This window comes from Euprymna scolopes, chromosome 27 (assembly GCF_053919585.1).
Source record: "Euprymna scolopes isolate OS-2025 chromosome 27, ASM5391958v1, whole genome shotgun sequence".
In the NCBI taxonomy this organism is placed as follows: Eukaryota; Metazoa; Mollusca; class Cephalopoda; order Sepiida; family Sepiolidae; genus Euprymna; species Euprymna scolopes.
The window spans coordinates 35,106,555-35,130,986 of NC_136508.1; the positions used below are offsets into that span (position 1 = coordinate 35,106,555).

The following is a 24,432-nucleotide window of genomic DNA, read 5'->3' on the forward strand; positions in this document are numbered from 1 at the left end:
TTCATTTTTTTTTTTTTTTATGAATATCAATAATTTATATTTTTCGAACTATTGTTTTCATCTTGGATGATGAAACCTCCAACCAGGAGTCTGTACAAAATTTACAAACAGAACCCTTTCTTTAATCCACAAAAACATTTTGCTCTTGTTCTGTATAGAAGTCTTACGTCATTCGTAATTGTATTCTTAGTATCATCTGCACTGCACACTGAACCTTCAACCTCCTGAAGACTGTCACTTACAACCAATTATACTTAGTACTTTTATCCGTTGTACCTTGAGTCTGACATAAAGATTCCACAATTCAACAAGATGCACCTGAAAAAGGTTGGAGATTTACACTGCCCGAAATTTTATGACAATAATATTCCAGATGAGAACAGTAGTTTGATTAATTCAAATAATACGAAAAACATCAGCTTCAGCAAAAACATGACAAGGCATTTTAAAAGTTACGCTAAAAGAAAATGAAAGGTAAACATAAGACATTCACAAGAACTTTAAAAAATTCAGGATGAATTAAACTCGGGCAAATGAACAAAGTTATCCTCATCTTCATCGTTGTTGCTTCACCCAACTCATGTTCTAGCCTTCTTCAGGTAATTACCCGCGACGACCATTCGGTACAGACCCGACAATGGAAGACCAGGTAAAAACACAAACTTGGATTTATAAGACGATAAAAAAATTCAACCTTGATCGCCCTTCAAGGCCCGTGACATAATGGATAGAGACATTGAGTCTCTATACTTCCAGGTGAGCACTGTCTGGAGATAACAGTTTCAATACTACCCAAAGCAGGCCAGCGGATTAGTTGGCCAAAACGTGAGATAGTAGCAACCATTAAAGGCAGTAATTACCAGGGATACAGTTACAAGACTCAGCATTCCTATCCTGTAATATGAATTGACATATCGCTGCTCAACTCCCTACATAGTGTCCCTGTAGATATGATCCCAAATAGTGACCCTTTATGTTTAAATGGCACTGTGCCTTGTTTGGGGTAGTAAGAGTGAAATAAAAAAGTATTATTATTGCTTTTTATTTCTCGTTCCTGAAAAAAAAAAAAAATATCAGTAGTTTTCCACTGTGCCACCATTGCAAATTTAGAGCTGAAAATCTTGTAGCATATTTGGTTGAGTCAAATAAACTTTTAAACAAATCACAAGCCCCCCCCCCCTCCACGTTTCTTTTTTAAAAGATAGTCATGAAGTCATCATTCAAAACCAATCTAACACAATGGAATGATCAATCTGTTTAAATTGAATAAATACACAGATTTTGTATTGGCTGACACGTATGCTTATTGGAAGACATTAAACAATTAGCAAGACCACCAAACAAGAGGTAATGCACAGCATAAGTTTTGTTAATGCATCGTTTTCAATCCTCTCTTAATATTCTTCATCATTCAACTAACAATCTCATTGACACTGATCCTTAAGTGGCTTCTGGCCTTGGTAAGTGGTGACTCATCAGTATAAAATAAAGACTTATGTACAGTCTGTGAGAGTTTTTTTGTTTTTTTTACTTAAAGGTCACCACTTATCAAGGCCTGGAAGCCACTCTAGGATAAGGATTAATGAGCGTTAAGTAGACGGTGAGATAACACTGTGACTATCAGTAATGGTGGAACTTGGGTAGGACGACTCAACAAAAAATCATTTACATTAGACTTGAAAACGACCATGTTATAGTGAACTGGGAAGCAATCACACGGTATTGTGTTCTACAAAGGGACAGTTCTAGGAAAGAAGATCTTTATAAAATTTTCGTTTAGTTTTAGGCACAGATAGAGAGTGAGGGAAATTGTTGACGGTGGTTGTTGCTAGATAAGTATTTGTTGTGTAAGTTTTACAGTGGATTGGTTGTTGTTTTACGGCATATCAACCCTTTTCAGGTTATTTAATGCCGAATCCAGTTCTTTTGAAGAAAATTTTTTAATAGAATATATTCGTTTTTTTCAAGTCGGTTTCTATTTAATCCATAGTTCCATTTAACCAATAGTTGGGACTCTAACAGGTACTACCACTCCAGATAAGAGTGGACCTGGAAGCAATGGCAATTAAAGGGTGGCTCCACACTCCCTAAAGCCCGCAAGCTGGGGCCTCACCATCGGATATACTTTAAGTTCCAGGACATTTATGGTGGAGGAAGGGTCATAGAGAGAGACAGTATATCGGTCGTATCAGCCAGAGCAGACCATTTCAGCCATACAAGATGTATCAAAATAAATGTTTAATCCAAAAAGAATTAGTTGTTATGCACGGATTCATCTAATGCAGTTTTTTTAACGATTCAAACGATTCCTTGTTTTGAAACTCCCCAGAGGTAGACAGTGTAACTGAATTTGAAGACTCCGCTTTATTACATTCCTTTATTTAATCTGAAAACCCCACGAATATTATATTCAATTTCTTTTCCATTTATTTATTAAATCTAAAGAAAAAAAAAATTGTTACTTTCAGTGATAATTATTTCTGTAAGAATGTTTCCATAACTAAACATATTTGCTTGATAAAAACATGTAAACAATTTTTTTTTTAACCTGTTCACAGATATTCTTATTTATTATATTTAAAAAAAAAATACTTTCACCATTAATTATTTCTGTAAAAATGTTCCTGTAACTAAACATAAAAACCTGTAAATAAACAATTACTTTTTTGTATTTAGTTTACAGATATTTTTATTTATTATATTTAAAAAAAATTTTGTACTAACAATATTAATTATTTCTGTGAAAATCAATTTATGGATATTCTTATGGTTTAACCTACATTTTTTGGTAGGGTGTTCAGATTAGCTAACACTGTTTACTTTCGAGGAGTTTCAAAACCAGGAGTCGTTTGGATGAGTAAATACGTTAATTAACCCTGCTGTGATATAACATTCAAATCATTCCTAATAAATAGTCCATGAATGCCACCAAGGAAATCTTTTTGTTTGATGTTTTGAGGATTTATAATAAGTAGGAGATCAATCTGTCTTGTTGATGGAATGATGAATATTTGTAGATATTTGAGCAAGAGATACATAGATGATTAAAAACTTATTAAAAAGGAGAGAAAAAAAAATGACACTTGTATGCAGGTTACTGTGCAGAAACGAGTGAGCATAAGATGATGGTGATGATGGCAAAGAATTATTGATGATGATTGGTCGGTTCAAGTTAAAAATTTAACAGTTGCCACATTATTACATGCGGCATATCTGAAGGAGGAAAAAGAGTAGACGAAAAAGATGCAAATGAACTTATGAAAAAAAAAAAAAGGAAAAACAAAAGGGAAAGAAAGAAAGGGAGGAAAAAGGTACAAAAAGAGAAAGAAAAAACAAAGAAAAAGGAACAAAACGGTAGAGGCAGGAAAAGTAGAAAAAAGACAAGAAAAATGTATTTCATAAACTTATTGGTAAACAAAAAGGAAGAAGGAAAAACTGTAGAAGTGAAACAAGAAAAAGATGTAAATGAATCGACAAGAAAAAGAATGGAAATGAAAAGGAGAAAAAAGAAAGGAGGAAAAAAGGAAAAAGAAAAGAAACACATTTCATAAACTTATTGGTAAACAAAAATGAAAGAAAGATGAATGAAAAATTTAACCTTCTTTAACTGAGTGGCTATTATTCTTTCTTTTTCTGAGGATGAAGTTTACCTTGAAAATTCAAAGAACATAACACAACCGACATCACCCTGACACATTACATTGGCAAATAAATCATTTATGATAAAAAAAAAATTATTGAATTTTTTCAATATTGTCATTCATTTTGTTTTCCTTGTCTCATATCCAACAGTTTTTGTTTTGTTTTTTTACCAAAGTGCACTATAATAATCTTCAAGTACAATTCAATTTAAATGAATCAAGTGAATTCCCTTGCAGCATATAAAAAGTCAAAGAGAATATATTCAATTAGATAACACTTAAATAATAAGTTTCAACATAAGTTACATTTGTGTTTGTCATTTGTTTTATGGTCTATCTGAGAAATAAAGTTGAGCATTTAGTTGTATTTTGGCTTGATAAATCTAGATTAAATGAAGGAAATTTCTTTCGTGCAAAAGACATTTTGAGAAGATAATATTAATGTCAATTTTATGTACAATATGATTATGGAGAAAAAAGTTTACAAAAATTTCTTTTCAAAATAGACATTTATTTTCACTGTTTTCAAACCATTCATATATATTTCAATCCAAAAATAAACATTTGGTGATTTTCCAAATTAGATAAAATAAAATTTAAAAAAAAAAAAAAAAAAGGTGAAAAAAATAAATATAAGAAAAATGTTACCAAAGGAAAGCTAAGTTACTCTTCTACCTGCCTGGATAAATTTTTTAGTTTTTGCTTATTTCAAAATGTTTTTTTTTTTTTTTTAGTGAAAAATAAGGGTAATGTAAAAAGTGTCTAGCTTTTAGAACAAAAAACAAAACGCTAGTTGGATTCAAGCCTCGATACTTGCTTCAAAATTAAAAATTAAACAAAATACTGATAGAAACATATCCAATAAATGTCAAAATGTAATGTTCTAGCAGTATTTTGTTTAATTTTCGATTTTTGAGCGATTATAGACTATGGCTTGGGTGCATAAGAAGTGATATGTAACTTGACCGATATCAACCATTTATGCGGAAAGCTAGTGTAAGAGATTGGCTGGTGTTGTGTCATTTATAATGGGATACTAGCCAAATCCTAAATACCAAAAACTGAATGAAGAAGAACTGAAATGTTTGTAAAATTGTACATCCTTTTTGTATTTGCATAGAACTTGAACATATATTTAAAAAAAATATCTTCTTATTAAAAAAAAAAAAAAAAGGCGTTTATAATACAGGGTTTTTTTATCGACTAGAAAAAAGAAAATGCTCAATCACAAATTTATTTTAAAAAGTAATCTTCATCTTGTGGTGCTTTAAATGTAAAAAAAACATGGATAATTGTTATTGATGATGCAACAATGGCGGTATGCAAAAAACATTTTCTTTTTAATTTTTTATAGATTGTTTGTTCATGTAACAGCATATCAGGTTATTTAATGCTGAATCGTTGGCTTCTTAGAAAAAAAACGATTCTTTAAAAACATAATTTTTTAAAAACATTATTCATTAAAAATGGTACTCTTTAAAAAATATAGTCATTAAAAATGGTATTCTTTAAAAATAGTAGTCATTAAAAATGGTATTCTTTAAAAAATAGTAGCCATTAAAAATGTCATTCTTTAAAAAAAAAGAGAAAAAAAAGTCATTAAAAATGGTATTAAAAATAGTATACTTTAAAAATTTGTGGGCTAGAACATAAAAAAAAAAGAATGTTTAAATCTCGTCACTTTCCGTTCAAAGGTAGGACAGTGTTTCAACTGCTTCTAAATGTAGGAATAAGTTAGAAACTTTGAGAATAAAGATATAATATCGACCCCCTCAATCATTTTAGGGCATGGAATTAATTATTTGTTTATAAGTTTATTTTGATAATCCTGCTCTAAATGTGGTAATCAACAATATTTAAAAGAAAAAAAAAAAAATGTAATATTTTTATGTTTGATTAAAACATAGGGAATCCATATTTTTTTCCCAAAAAAATTATAAGTTGTTTTTAATTATTCTATTCTTGTCATTCTGTGTTTTAATGTAATGAAGTTTTCTTTTATTGTTGCTAATAAAAATAAAATGGCTGTCATAAATGAATGTCTAGTTTCTTTGTTAACCCCCCCCCCAAAAAAAAAAACTCTACAAAATGGTTTTGATTAAATGAGGTAAAATATACCAAAAAATATGAAGGAGAGAAGAGTATCAATATGATCGAAAGTGGCGAATGAATCTGCTGTTGATAGCATGGTAATGACAACAGTTTTAATCAGTTTTTAAAGGAAACCAACGCATTGCAAGTGAAAACATTATTATGTACTTATGTGTCATGGCGAAATTAGTATAAATTACAACAAACCAGGCATGCAGGGTCTCCCTTTCAAGTGTCAAAAATTTACTTTCACCATGACTAATGTTTATGCAAAATGTTTTTAAAATTCAAGGAGTGGTTATTGATAAAAGTGCGAACAAATGAACGGTCAAAGGATTTGGGGGTAATTTTACCTCTGTAATGCTCCATAGGGATACAACCAGAGTTATCCTGGAAAATCTGTTCTGACAAAAATTTACTTTTACCATGATTAATGTTTGTACAAAATTTAAAAAAAATTCAAGGTGTGGTTATTGAGTAAAGTGCAAACCGACAAATGGGAATGAATTACTAAGGTCCAATCCCTCCTTTGTCGGCGGACCAAAAAATGATCCAGCAAAAATATAATTACACGAACAAAATTTATCGAATTACCAATTTTTATCACATGGTGGAGAGTTGTTTGACCAATTATGTACGGCAAGCAAAGGAGATAAACTTGGACTTAAATTGGCAAATTAAGGATTTACCATTTTAAACGAACACACTTCAGTACATAATTATGGCTGATTTTTTGTTAAAAATGCATCTAACACATGTTCTACAGGGTCACTTATGAATTTATACTAATTTTGACATGATACATAAGCACATGTTTACACCTGAAATGCGTTGATTCAAAAGATCACAATGTAAACAAGCCCTGAAACTTATTTACCTACTATTTTGAAATACAATTAAAAAAATAGATTGCTATTTATTAAAACAAAAAATATAAGCATTTATCTGAAAACGGACAGAAATTTAGCAATGAAGAAATTAAATAAGCTCATCTCTATTCTTAAAATATATAATTGTTTCTTTGAAGTTGGACACAATTTAAAAAAAAAATTAGAAATTTATTTTTTTATTGAATTTGTAAATTACTGGCGTTGTTTCAGTCATACAAAAAAAAAAATAAAAAAACACCCCAGTCTAAAAAATTCCTTACTAGAATAAGTATTTTCTAAAAGAAATTCTAGTGAATTACATTTTTTCTAGAGTAAATAACATGCTGCAAAAATAAAAAGGAAGAAATCATTAGTCAGTATTAAATATTGATTTGTCAGATGCAATACTATGTTTGTCTGATGTTGAGAACTTGATTTTTCTTTATGTATTAGAGAAATACAAGATGTGTTTGAAAAGTAACACATTGTGGATGAAAGAAGAATAAGAAAAACTTATCACCGAAGAATATCCAACAAATTATAGTTTTCTGCAATCAGAATATTTTTTTGTTATGAAATAAGATTTTGTTTTAACTTTCTCTTCATCATGACAAACAACTAACTTGCTCGTAATATCATGAGCAACAAGTATGAATTATTACTAATTACTGCATCACACATTAGAGTTGATGTAAAAATAATTAGGCCTTTTTTATTTTTACTTTAGGGTGGAAACTTGTCATATCAATGGAGATAACTTTATAAAATCACATAAATTAATCAAATAGTTATATATATATATATATAGTTTTTGGCATTTTAATAGGAAATTTTAGCTATTGCAAGACTGATTTTTACCTCGGTAATTCAAACTGTTTTCCCCCCTTATTAAACATGGCGGATCAAAACAAGTTTTGCATCATCATAAAATCTGATTTTCTTTGTTAAAAAAAAAAAAAAAAAACTACTTGATCAATTTATGTGATTTTTGGCATATGTCATTTTCATTTCATAATTTGTATGTACATCAAAATTTTCCTTTTTTAATTAGGTCGAATTCTGAACTTGCATCAAGATTTCGACTGTACTTTTTTTTTCTTTTATCAAAACTAATGAAAAATGCAAGTTTGACTATGATAGATAATTTTTGCATTTTTGTTTTTTCCTTTTATCCAATGAAAAAAAGTAGTTTTCCTTTAACAATGAAAAATGTTTTCTTTGTTACCATTTCAAAAGAATTTTTTTAAAAATCTAAAACTATTGCTAAAAAACAAATATCTTTCTTAAAATCGACTGTTGAAAAGCAAATATCAAAAAATTGAGTTCTATTATTTCCCTTAATATAACAAGTTGCCAGCCAAAAGTAAAAAAAGGCAAATAATTTGCTGCTAGTCCAGAATTCAACCTAATTAAAAAAAATTTTTTTTTTTAAATACAGAAAAATCTTTATGATGTATGTAGCCATCACACAATGGAAAAGCCATATTCCAAAAATCATATAAATTGATCAAGTAGTTTTTTTTTATATAGAAAATCATATTTTTTTTACAATTGTTAGCAATTTATTAATCATAATCAATTATAAAGCTGATTTTGAGCTCTATTTCAAGAGAGGTTGTTAAAAGGAGGTGACCAATGATTAATTTTAAATATGGCAAAGTGAGACACACCATCCTTATTTCCTCATAAAATTTCATTTTCTTAGTTAAAAAAAAAAAAACATTAAAAAAAATACTTGATCAATTGGTGTGATTTTTTGAATATGATATTTTCATTCTATGACGGGTGTGTACACGAAAAATATTTTTCTGAATTTCTTTTTAATTAGTTTGAATTCTGGACAAGCACCAAATACGTTATTTTTTGTGATAAAAATAATAAAATAATAATTTTCAATGTGTTGCAAGTAGGTTACTAATCTACTGCATCACACAGGGAGGCAAGTAGCCAATGCTGTTCCAAAAATGAAATTGAGATCAATTTTCCTACCTGCACCTTCTGTGTGCATGTATATGGAGAGAGAGCAGTGCGAAAAACATGTTTCTTCTTAAACAATTCCAATCGGTTTCAACTAAGGCAATCAAAAAGAAAAGAAATAAACTGAGTGTGCATATAGAGGCAAGGAGAACGTATGTCATTTTTTGATGAAGCAAAAATCATTTAACTTCTCATCATGAATTAGCCTTCATGGTAAAATTAACATTTTCAGTTTTCAGAGAGAACTTTCATAAGTTCGGAAAAGGAAGACAAGTTGAGATAAAGAGGAGAGAGAGAGAGAGAGAAAAAAAAAGGAAATAAAATCCAGCCAAATAATGACCCAAAAAATAAGGAGGTATAGCTTGAGCAATTTTCCAAAAAATCCGCATTTTCAAAAAAAAAATGTCAAAATCACACCCATGAAAGGCTCTAGCAATTTAAGTGGAAGTCTGATTTTTGTCTGGATTTAAAAAAAAGTGTAGTTTTGCTGAAAAGCAGAAAATTCACATCCGTGATCACAATACATTCTGTAGTAAAACAGTAAAATAAAAATTTATGATGACAGGTGAAAAGTTAAAAAAGATAAAATTGGAGCTCCTCTCCTATTGGTTGTTTGCTTGCTTATTGTTACAAACAGAAAAGCAAGGCTGAGGACAATATTTTTCAGCAATGATTTTCGTGTGAGGGGTATGTAAAATTTTAGGGGATGGTGAAGGGTTTGGAAAAATAAATTTTTAGATTTAGATTTTGAGGAGAGAAAGAAGTGATTAGAAAGAAATTGGTCAAATCCAAAGAAAAGATTCCATTTCAATATCTTTGTCTTCAGTTTTGGTTACCTTGCTCCCGTCTCTTTCTGATAGCAATAATAATTTCCTTCACTGTAACACGAGTTAGTAACTGAAGAAAACAAGAAAACAAATGGTTTAGCTTTTTTTTTTTATTACACTTTAATAAATCATTTAAAAAAAAAAAAAAGGATTTTACAAAGAAACTCTTAACCCACCTAAAAGACAAAAAAAAACTCACAAAAGTAAAAACAAAACACTCACAAAAGTATTAAAAAAAAACAAACAAAAAAAAACAAAACAAACATGTTTTTGTAAACAGCAACCCTAAAATAAAATAAGGTTTTAAATTTACTACATAAAACCACATATTTCAATTTTTCCGGTAAATAAAATTAAAAATAAGTATCCCAGAGTGCATTGTATATAAGTATATTTTATATATTATGAAAAACAAAAAATGAATAATATAAAAACCAAACAGTTTAGTTTTTTTTTGTTGTTTTATTAAACTAAAATAAATCATTAAAAAAAATGGCATTTTACAAAGAATAAACTCTTAACAAAAATGTTTTAAAAACATACAAAAGTAAAAAAACAAAAAAACATACAAAAGTAAAAACAAAAAACATTTTATTGTAAAAGAAAATTTTTAAATAAAACCAAATTTTTAAGTTCACTACATAAAACCACCATTTTTTAATTCTTCCTGTAAAGAGGGTTAAAATATATATATATGTCCCAATTTATATTATATGTAAGTAGATTTTGGTTCTTGCCTAGAATTCCACCTATATTAAAAATCAAAAATAAAGTAAAAATCTGTATGATGTATGTAGCCATGACAAAACGAAAATATCATATTCCAAAAATCACATGAATTGATCAAGTAATTTTATTTTTAAACAAGCCTTGCCCAGTCATAAAATATGTTTAAATATAATATTTTAATTCATGCAGATTTCGTATTTATTATTAGAGCCAATTGTCTAATAAATATTAAATTGTACTCAATATATAGTAATAATTTCTAAAGTTTTTTTTTTAAAAAGTGGCTTCAGTGCCATCAGCTGGAATCCAAACCAAAATATTTAGCACTCTAGTCGCATTTCCTACCGTTTGAACTATCAACAGATAAGATTTAAAATGAAACCACTTCAAGCTATGAATGAATTTGCGCATGCACAAAAGTAATAAAAATATATTGTCAAGTTGAAATGGACATTTCAACTTACTGACAACTTTAGGTGTTATTCATCCATCCAAACAAAAATTTTACTCGTTAAAAACCATCCTTGGTGTATGATTACTATTTCCTGTGAATTTCAGTGTTATGTGACCAGTAGTTTAAGAGTTTATCCATTAAATATTTTCACACAGACACACACATACATAATTTTTTTTTTTTTATATATACAATAAAATAAAATTTGTGAGTAACCAAAGAGCAACTGTCTTGTCCACCGTTTTGGAAACAATCTAAAAAATAACAAAGGAAGATAACTCAGCACTAGTTCAAATTTGTAAGACTTGTGATGCCTACGAATTCTCATTAATTGCTTACAAAAGATGTTCTTTATAACAAGCCGAGCATGCAGGGCCCCCCTCTATGAGTGAATAATTTACTCTCAACATGACTAATGTATGTGCAAAATTTCTAAAAAAAAAAAAAAATTCAAGGCATAGTTATTGAGAAAAGTGCGGACAAATGAACAGATGAATGATTTGGGGGACAATTTTACCCGTATAATGCCTCCTTTTTTTTTGGGGGGGGGGTCAGTTATCCCAGAAAAAAACGTTTTGGCAAAAACTTACTTTCACCATGAATAATGTTTGTGCAAAATTTCTAAAAAGTTCACGGCATAGTTATTGAGAAAAGTGTGAACAAACGAACAGGAGTTACTAGGTTCAATTCCTCTTTTGTCGGAAAACCCAAAATAAAACTAGTTGATCACTTTACGCGATTTTTGGGAATATATTATTTTCGTTTCGTCATGGGTATGTATATCATACAGATTTTTCTTTTCATTTTTTTTTTTCAATATAGGGGGAATTCTGGACAAGAACCGAGATTTTATAATTGACATAATATATAAAAAAAATAATGAATAAAAAAATATTTTTGATATGGAATGTTTTGTTCTCTCACAATTATCGTCTGCCATGCACACAACAAATGAAAACGAGTTTGTCATGATAGTTAAATGCATCATCATAGTAACAATAAAATGCATGATATGTACAAAAAGTAAAAATCTGATTTTAAAATTCAAACATTTTTTTAAACAGAAAAAATATTTCTAGTAGTGAGGGGACAATGCCAATATTTCCCCTCTGATTCCGATACAATTACCGATGCTGTCTTAAGTTACCGATTTGGATTCTTTCAAAATTCTTTAATATGTAGTTGTAGAGTTTTTTTTTTTTAATTTTTCAGATTACCATAAGAACGCATATATTATATGCATATATTTTCATAAACGTACAACATACACTTTTGATTTTAATTTTATTGGTTTTGTAAAAAAAATCAATAAATGTTTATCATTCCATCATTAATATAATTCATGGAAAATTAAGCTTTAAACAAGATAAAACCCAAATATAAGCAATTAAAAGCATCGTTTTTGGCATCGGAAAATAGGCCCTAATTTTTTCAATTCTGATAACACCAAAACTTCCAATTTTATCGATTTCTGATTCCAATTAATTGTCCCAACACTAGTTTCTATACATAGTTATTAGATCACATTTATTTATTCAAGGTGATTTCATTAAAAAAGATATATTCACCGTCATGCCAGAAACTAAAATGATCTGCTGGATCCCAGCAGTTACACTGTTTGAGTATATCTGAAACGCCAACATTCAAAAGTGTTACAGCACAGTTTCTCAACCAGGAGTAAATTTACCCCTAGGAGGTAAAAATGTTATAATTGAAGTACTTGATAATTTAAAAGTAATAATTTTTTTTCAGATTATGTCATGTCTAAGAAACGTAAAAAAAATTAACTTCATAATTTTCTATTTAGAAAAAGTTCAATTTTCTTTATTTTTGTTAGACGAATTTATAATACTATTTTCATACAATAAAAAAAAAAAAAAAAAAAGGTTCTTTTGACCTTCTTGTTTTTCTGTCACTTTATGATATGGCTATGAATTTTTTGTATGGGAGTAGGAGGTAAATGGAGAAATACATAAAACTGAGGAGTGAAAGATGGAGGAAAGATTAAAAATGGCTGCGTTACAGTATCACACTAATTGAGAGGAACATGAAAGAATGTATGTGTTTGAGGGATGACGATGACACCTTTGCAAAACTTATCTGAAGTTACTGAGAAGTGACCGAGAGGAAAACCAATCATGAGATGAAATAAATGTTAGGTACATCCATGGACTTGGTTTGTCACACACACACACAATTGCTTTCATTCATTCATGCTTTTCTCCCCAGTCTACTCCTTTCTTTTATGGAAGGAATTAACATTTGATTTGGCACTATTTATCCTGTTTGAGTTAGAAGGTAATGTTTTTTTAACATTTTAATTGGTAAAACCGTAGCCCTGCACCCTTTACTAATTTAAAATAAAATTCTTTTTTAGGCGATTACATGAAAAAATCTTTACCTAAAAAAGTTAGCGATAAAACAAAAAAATATTTTAATGGAGAATCAGTTTCACATATAAATTTAGCATAAAATGATCACCCACTTCTAGACCAGACAAAACTATTTGATCTGGAACTGGGTGATCATTTTACATTTAATGTAAATTTAAACATGATCACTACTTTAAAGTCTAAAATATTGTTGCTTTTTTTTGTTTAATTTTAAATTTTCTTTTATCACCTATTTTTTTAGGCCATTTACATGTAATCGCCTAAAGAATAGGATCTAGTTCTTGCTTTTAGGAGAATTAGCACAGTTATTATCAGTGTAGGATTACAATAATACCTCTTATTCTTTGTGTGATAGAAGAGAAATACTGAAAAGGATAAGGGCAGGTTTCCCGATGAGGACGTTAAAGAATATGGCAGGAAGAAAAAATAATTCATTTTAAAACAAAAGTACACATCTTCAAAATTCTTATTTATAAAAGTACTTGTTAAATAAGTAATTAACTACTATATAGGACATAAGTACATTGACACATCAAGCCGGGTCAGTACCAGATGAGTCACCATTTAGGAATACCAGGTGCTGTATGTAGGAGGATGTCGACACTTCCCTACAAGATCTGCAAAAACCTATCATTGTCATCTCCTTTGACAGTAATATACAAGTGACTGAGGACTGCTTGTTAACTTGATATTCTCATGAAATGTCATCCTTCGGGAAGGAAGCAGATGGTGATTCAACCCACTTAAGGTGACTGTCGTTGGCTAATTAAATGCTGAAAATTTCATTGAAATAAAAATATCCAAAATTTTTTGGACATTTTATTTTAAATCACCTGCAATTCAATTTGAAAGTACCTAATAAATGCTATACAAAAATCTCTTGAAAACATTTCATACAATCGATGGTAATTAGTGAAACTAATTTTTTTAAGTATCATATATTAAAAAAAATACAAAAAAAAAAAAATGTTTAACCTCTTCCATTTAACTTTTTTTTTCTTTTTTTAATCAACCATCAAAAATAAGAATGTTTTTTTTTAATTAATTATCCCTTTTGTTTTGAGGAGAGGGTGCCAATTTGTAATATATGCTTAAATATATTTTAATTCATACAGATTTCGCATGCATTATTATAGGACCAATTGAATATTACATTGTACCTTATATATAGTACTGATTTCATAAGTTAAAAAAAAAAAAAAAAATGACTTAGGTGCTATCAGCTGTAAATGAGGCCAAAACATTTAACACTCCAGTAACATTCCCTACTGTTTGAGCTATTGACAGATAGATAATAAAGATTTTAAATCAAACCACTTCAAGGCATGCGCAAAAGTAATAGAAATATGTTAGCAAGTTAAAATAAACATTTCGCATTTCAACTTGCTGATATATGTCTGTACACATTATTCATCCATCCAAACAAAGATTTTACTCGTTATAGACCATCCTTGCTGTGTGATTACTATTTCCTGTTAATTTCGGGGTTATGTGACCAGTAGTTTAAGAGTTTATTGGTTAAATATTTACACACAGACACACACATACTGTTTTATTTATATAGATAAAGTAGATTCGAGAACATTTTTTTTATAAAAAGATCAATATTTTGGAAGTTTTGGATTTGACGTTTATCCTATTATTAATATGCGGAGTATTCTCAGTATACACACACACACACGTATACAGAACTGAAGGGAAGATAAAATAAAAATCTAATACTGTAATTATGCCAAACATTGTTTCATTTGCATTTTTCACAGCATTAGTTCTGTAAAATGCAATGTTACTTAAAAATGAGATCATTTACATCCATTAGAAAAAATTACTTTTTCTCAGTATAACCATTTCCATTTTGGAATTTTGAATACAATACAAAAATAACCATGAAAAAAGTATTTGCTTATATTTGGAAAATAGTTACTAAAACACACAACTGCCAAGAAAGAAAAAAAAAATGACTTGCGTTTAAAAATAAGCATAAAAAAGGAACAAGACTTATCACAGTACACAAAACATTAAAAGTTTTTGAGGTTCAAAGAAAACATGAATTTATCATCGAACAAAGTGTTTCTAATTAGTAAATTTAGTTTCATTGACAGAATACAAGTAATTTAGCTTGTAAAAAAAAAAAAAAAAAATGCTCAGAATGCCTAACACATGAATAATGTAATAATCAGGGAAAAGACTTTAAAAAAAATTCACATATTTAGTTTTTGTCAGACAAATTTTATGCATTAATCATGGCAGAATGCATAAATAACAATTATAAAAATATTTTTTTTTGTTTTTAAATGTCAGACTGCACATAGATATTATCACCGGATAGGCTTAATCAATTCTCAGCATATTATATTAATGGTTGAAATAAACAAAAATCAACAATGGGAAAATAAAATGTACGATTTTTAATTTGTTTTTACTACTAAAGAAAAATATTTTGTTAGTTCTGTTTTATATTTGAAACAAGCAAATTGGCATGTGATAATAATGATGGCAGTGGTGACAATAAAAAATGAAAAAAATAGACTGGCCTTTCATAAAATAAAAGCTTAGAAAAATACAAAAAGATTTTTGAATATATATATATTAATATGCTAAATAAAATTGAAATTAAATGAAAAATTAACCCCATTTTATAACTTACAGATACTATATATATATATTTTAGTACCTTTAAGTTTGAAAAATAAAAATTCGGATTTTGCTATGAGATAAGCTGATCTACCCATTTCAAGAATAATGGACCGAGCCAGAAACAAATACAGTTACATTGAACATGTTATTGGGTACCGATAAATGGCAGTTATGGCTCCAGAATCATGACGTATACTTGTGTAACATACTTTTGCTAATACATTTTTTGTTAACTATATCAGTCTTTCTCTTATAATCAGCCAGCAAGATTACAACAAATGTAATTTCAAATCACTTTATTGCACTTTTTTATTTGTTTTTTCCTAAAATGTTTTTTTTTTTTTTATATATTTTCATAAAATATTAAATTTTCATACTGTTTTCTAATACTTATGGAATTTCTTTTTTATGAATTTATTATGTAAGTATTTATTATGTAAGTTGATCTCTCTCTGATAATGTGTTATAATGCTAGTGATAGATCTATGATAAAATTATATAGTGAAATAACTATGATAAAATTATATAGTGAAATAACTATGATAAAATTATATAGTGAAATAACTATGATAAAATTATATAGTGAAATAACTATGATAAAATTATATAGTGAAATAACTCTCTTGATAAAAATAAACCAACTTTTAGAAAATTGTTTCTGAAAATCTGAAAATTTCATGTTCGATTGAAATAATTAAAATAAAAAAATGAAAAAAAATAAACAAAAGTGGTGATGAGATTTCATGATTCAAAATGTTGCCAAAAATTAAATCAACTGTAATCAGTTTGATTGTTTGTCTATGAATGTCCTCTGGAATTGTTTGAGGGCAAACAAAACACATTTAACATAAGAAAAGATCTTCAAATTTAAGAAAAATGTTTCTATATAAATATTATATTTTAAAAATGTTTATTTGTAAAATATTGATTTTTTTTAAACAGATTTTTTTTTTTAAGAATAGAAAAATAAAAATTGATCACCAGGAAAAGAAATAACAAAGTTTTTTTTGTTTTTTCAAAAATTAACAAAAAATTATTAATTATCAAAAAAAGTCATCGATATCAAGTGACTTGAATGAAATAACTTGATCTTCTTTTACAAACAGTAGATTACATTCCATGACCACAATCATGGAATGCAGTTTCAGAAATGATAAAACCAGCAAATCTTTTCGCCCTGCTTTCTATATGTTTTGTGAATAGAAAAATCCTTACATTCTTTGAAACTCTGCGGAATAAGGACTATTACCTATATATGTGTTTCCTTACCAAGTAATAAACATTTTAAAGTCTTGCTAAAGTGTTTCCCAATATAATTTATTAAACCTATATTTTTATAATAAGCTCTAATCCCTATGTTGGGTTTATTGAGTTTTTACATCTGGTTAAAATTATTTTATGGAGATCAGAAACCCAATATCTATATAATTTTTGAGTTTATTGCATCGATCAACCCATAATTGTACTAATACCTTATATATACATATATATATATATATATATATATATATATACATATATATATATATATATATATATATATATATACATATATATATATATATATATATATACATATATATACATATATATATATATATATATATATATATATACATATATATATACCCACACACAAACCTGCTCTGTCCTTCATTGAGCACACTTTAATAATCACATGATTTTCATTGGATTTACATCTAGAAAACCAATTTATACAACAAGATATATATATATATATATATATATATATATATATAAAGAAAATTTCTGTGAATAGTCAACGAATGAAAACATTTAACAGCAGAGCATGTATAAGTAAACAATATTTTTAATTTCAGTGGCCAAAACTTTGTTCATATTTTTACTTATCAAAGTAAAAACATATCATTAGTGCTGGTTATCTATGAATGGAGACTGGTTTTCTGTAAGAAATGCACAAAAAATAGACTTTTTTTTGCCTTTATATTTGCTTTGGAAATGATATGGCAATCTTCTGATGAACAGCATGAGCGAAAGATCCTGGTAATTTTATGTTTATTTCTGTTCATTTCTGCACAAAATAATTGTGAAGAGTGATATTGAACCTTTTTTTAATTCGTCACGTAAACGTGTGAATGAAGACTTTGTCATTGGAATTTAAAATAGCATTGCTTACTTATGTATGCATGTGTGTGTGTGTATATATTCCAGGTAGAAAAATATTAAAAAATTAAGAATAATTGAATTTTAACAAGGGTCATTGATAGTGCCCAATCAAAGAGAGCAAATTATTTTATTTTTATTCTTTATATAAATACAGTCATATTTTGCTATGATGTGTAGACCGTTTCAATCATATTTGATATCATCCGACAAGAAAAATTAAAATACAAAAATTAAAAAGGTCCTAGACCTTTTCAAATTTTGAAGAGAGGAAAAATGCCATGACTGGCAACAAGCTAAAATTAAAGTTCTTATTGAAATGGTTTGCACATCGTAGCAAGATATGACTGTATTTACATAAAGAATAATATACATATACATATATATATATATATATATATATATATATATATATATATATATTCCAACACTTTATAGCCCTCTACCCACTTATATTTTGGAAAAATGTCCACAATGTCACCCACATTACTGACTTCGTTAAGCAAGAAGATTAAGGAACAGGTCATAGATATGAATCACATGTAAATGATTCTTCATCTCATTGGCAATACTCTTTTTTCTCTACAACCACTAAGCACACATTTGACTGAAGAGGATGGAAGGAAACAGCAAAAAATACTGTTATTTTTAAAAACATAAAAAGTAATTAATTTTATATATACACTAACTGTATATACTAAGCATTGCTCAGGAATTTTTACTTTCATTTTTGCCCTCTCCTTTTTAAATTGCCTTTTTACGGCGCATATCACATGATCTCATATATATATATATATATATATATTTATAATAATGGTCCCTATCTTAAGTTGAGCATTTGGTAAGTGATATACAAATTACCATTAGCGTATGAAGCAATGCTCTTTGAGCCAAAGTATGTTGGACAATGTCAAAACATTGTTAATTCACTGCCTGCATAGCATCAGCCATATAGCACAACGGTTAGAAGCTCTGGCTGTCATTTGGGCAATCAGGTTTTGATTCTGGCTTAAGGTAGTTGCTTGTCTAGCCGCACTGATGAGCTGTGAAACAGTACTGTATGTGGATGACTATATATATATATATATATATATGTGTGTGTGTGTTTATTCAATTATATTTCACCTTTCATTCATACCAATCCATTGATTTATGAAGCTCGATGTAACTAAAGTGCATATAACAAATAAATGACAAAAAATCTATATTCCAAATTTCAAAATGACGACCATCTTACCGTTTATTTCCTTAAGTAACATGCACAATTCTTGACAGAACCCGTTTCGTAGCGCAGAATCATTCATGTAATTATTATGTCAATTATTGAATTTATTTTGCCCTTAACTGATCAGAAGAAAAACCACTTATCAATTTTAAAAGAAAACAAAGACATATGGGCATGATTACAAAATCCAAAAATTGGAAGAGAAGTTACAATTATTTTTTCATTTTGTTACGGCATCTTTGGGAAAATAAACAGTAAGACGGTCAACATCTTGAAATTGGAATATAGACTTTTATCATTTATTTGTTATATATATGTGTGGCTTCCTCCAGTCTTGACAGACTATGGATACCCACTGTAATGGTGCCTGTGTGTGAAATTTGTGTGGCAAGAGTTGCGCAATCTCTCCTGAGTCAACATTGTTGCATACTAGTGGCAAGTGGAGGTACAGAACAATTGGAAACAATGCTGAGATGAGCAGAGAGCACATACAGCGCCTAGAATTCCCAAATAGTCACCCATCTGGTACTAGCCAGGCCCAATGTTGCTTAACTTTGGCCATCTGGTGAGAACCGGTGTGTCAACGTGATTATATGCGTGTATTCTTGTTGTTTCTCGGTCTTACAAGATTCCACGACAAGGTGTGTGTGTGTGCTATTTATCCATCCAGCGCGGCCGTAGCCGAGATTGAACTCACTAAACGAGTTTGTAGTATAAATCAAATCTTGTCGGTAGTTGATTACTTGATGTTTCTCCAGGGCTATCAAGGGTATTTTTTATCGTGATGCCATCACTAGACAGGGTGCCTACAACGGCTTAAGAGAGTCCCATCTATCCTTGAGAGAAGGATAGACCACGCCAGTTTCTCAACGTGTGTGCTATGATGAAATGTAAGTGTTTGAATAAGCTAAATCACACAACATCAGGTCAAATTCGGTCAACATCTTGTTTGATTATACTTATTCAGATAATGTTGACACATTTCAAATATGCTTTTCTCAAATTTGCATGCGTAATACTAAACGGATTCTAAATCTAAAAATTATTTAGTAAGATATAAGAAACATAAAATAAAACTATTTTTAATGCCTATACGGAATTTTTTCTCCAATTTTGCTCTGGTCACAATGTTTAACGTTTGCCACAAATGTTTTCTGGGGATCATGCCACTATCTTTTTCAGATAACCAAGATGTAATTTAGTTTAATCTCTTTTAGAAAATATTGGGATATCATTTCTTTTCAAACAGTAGCCATTAAAAAAAAATAATTAAAAATGAAAAATTGAATCCAAATATTGTTTTCGGTTTTTTAATAATAATAATGAATATATTTAAGTAAGTATAACAGATCTGTATAGTTTTCTATTTAGATCATAAATTTTGTGAATTAAAACTTGAACTTCAGAAAATTTGATACTTTATTTTGAGATGATTAAGTAGTAAATATTTTGACAAGAAAGTTCTTGCAGAATTTTTAATTTTGATTTCAAATGATGTATTTTCAAATAAGTTTTCGTTATAATATCTTTAATTTATATATAATTTTAAAGAGCTTTTTTTCCCTTCTATCTAATCGTTTAAATTACAATTGTTTTAAAACAATTATGTCTTCTTTGAATACAAGATGGAAAAAAAAGCAAATTCGCACAATTTTCCCATTTGAATTCAAGCTGGACTCGAAGCTGCTGAAACAGCTTGCAATATCAAGAAAGCATTTGATCCAGGAACCACTATTGAACACAGCATAATGGTGATTTAAGAAATTTTGCAGTGGCGATGAGAGTTTGGAGGATGATGAGCATAGTGGTCGGCCATCAGATGTTGGTAATGATTAATTAAGAGCCTTATTTGAAGCCAATCCATGCATAATTGTCTGAGAACTTACTTCTGAATTAGACATAATGTATACGATGATTTCCAACCACTCTAGAGGGATTGGAAAGACAAAAAACTTGATAAATGGGTGTCTCACAAATTGAATGACAAAGAAACGCCGTTATGAAGTGTCACCTTCTTTTATGCAATGTTTCTCGACCAGGTTGTGACTTGCGATAAAAAGTGGGTTCTTTACGACAACCAGCAACACTCAGCAATGCCAACGAAGCTCCACGACACTTACCAAAGCCAGAGTTGCACCAAAAGAAGATCATGCTGACTGTTTGGTGGTCTGCGACACGTCTCGTCCATTACAGTTTTTTGTCTGCAGGCGAAACCATTATGGCAGAAAAGTACTGTCAACAAATGGATGAAATGCACCAGAAACTTCGACACCAAGCATTAGTCAACAGAAAAGGTCCAATTCTCCTCCACGACAAAGCACAACTGCATGTTACTAAACCGATCATGCAGAAGTTGAATGAATTGGGCTACGAAACTTTACCTCACCCGCCATAATTTACATGCCTCTTGCCTATTGACTACCACTTTTTCAAGCATCTTGACAACTTTCTGCATGAGAAATGCTTCAAAAACCTAAGCGATATTAAAAATGCCTTCAGCAACTTCATTGCAACGTACAATGCAAGATTTTTACGTTACTGGCAAAAATACACTTGTTTTTGCGTTGGTAAAAGTGTGTTCATTCTGATGGTGCTTATTTCAATCAATAAATTTTTGTTTGAGCCGAGATATGCTAATCTGAATTTAAAAGTTGAAAACTGTAAGAACTTTCTTGTCAAGCTGATATTAACAAAAATTATGTGAATGTGGTACTATGAAAACCTTGCTGGTAAATACATTTATTAAATTAATTATGGAATAATAAATCAAAATATGTTGGGAGTCAGCATATTTGGGAGGAGGACAAAATTGCCAAATTTTATTAAGAAATTTCATTTAAAAAGTGATCAGTTTCATATTCAAATGACAGGTGGTACGAGGACACTTGCATGACTTGAGCAAATTTTCAAAACGGTTTCGAAAACTAACTGATGCTGAAGTATTGATGAGACAGAATCATTCATATTATTTAGATTCTTCGGATTACTGTTCTCATCTTGAATGTCATTTTCACAACTTTTGGATTGATGTAATTTCCGATCTTCTTCAAGTACATCTTGTCAAACTCTGAAATCTTTCTGTCGAATGGAATTCTTTATTTAATACACAGGGATAACATTTTTGTTCCATCAATTATAACTGGGTAAAAATCTGGAATTGTCTTCCGTTTTCCTGCTTTCCCGCTAACTACAATATGGTTGTATTCAAGTCCAATGTAAACAAGTTCTTGATGAGCCATTCCACTTAAGTTGAAAGATTTACCAAATTTCCATTACTTATGATTACATATACTATACTATATTGTCCAATTGACTACTGTACACTCTTAACCCTTATCCTCGAGTGGTATATGGGCCTTGATAAGTGGTTATACCTATGCAAAAAAAAAAAAATCCTAAGCAATTTGCATTTGTATTTTGAGTGTCATTCGTACTGAGGATTAAACCTTTAGTGTAACTTTACAACTGAATTTTACTAAGTATTTTAGCCACTATGCTACACAAGGGGCCGTGGCATAGTGGATAAAGTACGTAGATTAAATAAAGGGTTCTGTTTGAAATTCTGTGCAGATTGCAGAGTCCAAGAAGCTACACCTCAAAAAGGTCAAAAGTTACATCAACTGAAACGTTGTGAAACTAACACGTTTTTGTTTTAATCATCTCACTGATGTTTTTTAATCTTAATGTTGTAGAGCCTGAGATTACGCCGGGCACATATGAACGGCAATTAAATCATACTTTCCTTTATTTATAACTTTAAGATTGATCTATCATACAAATTTAAAAATAAGAATAAAAATAATACAATGGTGTTCAGAGTTGAGAAAAGAAGTTTCTTGAGTTCCACTAATTTTCTGGGCAATGTTAGGATACAGATCTTGCTAGTAGATACATGAATTTAAATTGCCTTGCGTAAATGTCAATCCTTGAATATTATTGTATCTGCTTGGATCAAAATGAAATATACTTATCCAAGTATTCTAGGTAATATAGTTTCAGAACATAAGCAGTTATGAAGGTTTATCTCCAAAATTCTATATACAAGGTCATTTGAGTTTTAGAATTATATTATATATTGAATAAACAGATAAAACTGTTTTAGAACATGTTAAAGATGCCAAATATTTTATTAAAAGAAGGAAGAAAATGAGATTCAATTTCTTTAAGTTGAAATAATATAACAGATATATCTTCAGAGAGTGAAAGAGTACTATTTCCTGTTATTTTTTTTCTTGCAAGTATTGTTATTGTATTATGTTTTAGGTGTGCTGCTGTTGAGTTAAATTTTATTTTTTTCCCTTCTTTTAATAAAATATTGTGCATCTGTATGATTTGGGGGGGGGGGGCTCATATATACATTATAACCCCCAGGTTTATATTTCATAGATTACAAAAAAAAAAAGATAAATAATCTGCTCAATTTAGTAATGTGAAATATTTAAGTTTATTTTTCAACAAAATCAGAATGAAAATACTAAGTACAGGGTACTAACCAATTGAGCCACCAGAATAATTAGGAAATAACATTAACTATATAAGCTATATTAAACAACTGCTTTGTATAGAAGTCTCTATTTCTCCCCACTCTCTTTTTTTCTTTCCCCTTTTCTCTCATTTTTGACAGTTGAATGTGGGTCAGCTGCTTAATAAAAAAGCAAGGAGAGATGAAAAGTAATAGCCAATGAAAATGCTTCAAATATGGTTTATTACTAATGAATAAAAAAAATTCTGTCATTAAATTTGTTCTCAGTGTTATGGGTGACAGTGGAATGTAAAACATGTGAAGAGAAAAGCTCTTCTGACTGACTTTATTTATGAATATTGAAAATAAATATTAATGAGGATTAAATATTAAAATCAAACAGAAATACAATTTTTATCTTTTTAGAACACAGAACAATATCTGTCTTTTATGATAGATGAGATGTACATCATTAAAAAAAATAATAATAATAATCACAAAGACACAAGGGAAAAAATGGCTCTATTTTATATATAAGATATATTTTAAAGGAAAATATATTTAACTTGTACTTTATATAAAACGTACAATATATTTTTTAATTATATTAATGTGTTAGTTTTGTTTAATTGACGGGTTCATTTGAATTATAAATAATGTGTTAGTTTTGTTTAATTGACAGGTTTATTTGAATTATAGATATGCGGACAAAAAACAAAATCAATTTTTCAGCAAACTGAATCTTGGAATGTTTGATAGTAAAAATTTTTAGATAAAAATATTTCATGGCAAAAACATTTTTAAAAATATAATTTTAATAATACTTTTAAAATTATCTCTTACAGAAAATAAAGATTTAAATTCATATTAAGTAGGACAAAAAAAAAAAAAAGGACATTTTACCTGGAAACATTTTAGATTGATGCAATCAAAGTTCTGTCCGTGCAAATCAACCATTTTTTGTGTTAATACTAGTGATGGG

At 29.0% G+C, this 24,432-nt stretch overlaps 1 protein-coding gene across 1 annotated transcript in view; it reads right to left on the reverse strand.

Moving 5' to 3' along the window:
- Nucleotides 1–8,414: 8,414 nt before the first annotated feature.
- The window catches only part of LOC145248818 (glucose-6-phosphate exchanger SLC37A2-like), a 164,116-nt gene continuing 148,098 nt past the window's right edge, over nucleotides 8,415–24,432 (reverse strand). Inside the window, exon 17 of the mRNA XM_080110509.1 lies at nucleotides 8,415–9,475. Coding sequence (XP_079966635.1) covers nucleotides 9,401–9,475 — 75 coding nt within the window. The 3' untranslated portion in view covers nucleotides 8,415–9,400. The remainder of the gene's footprint in view (nucleotides 9,476–24,432) is intronic.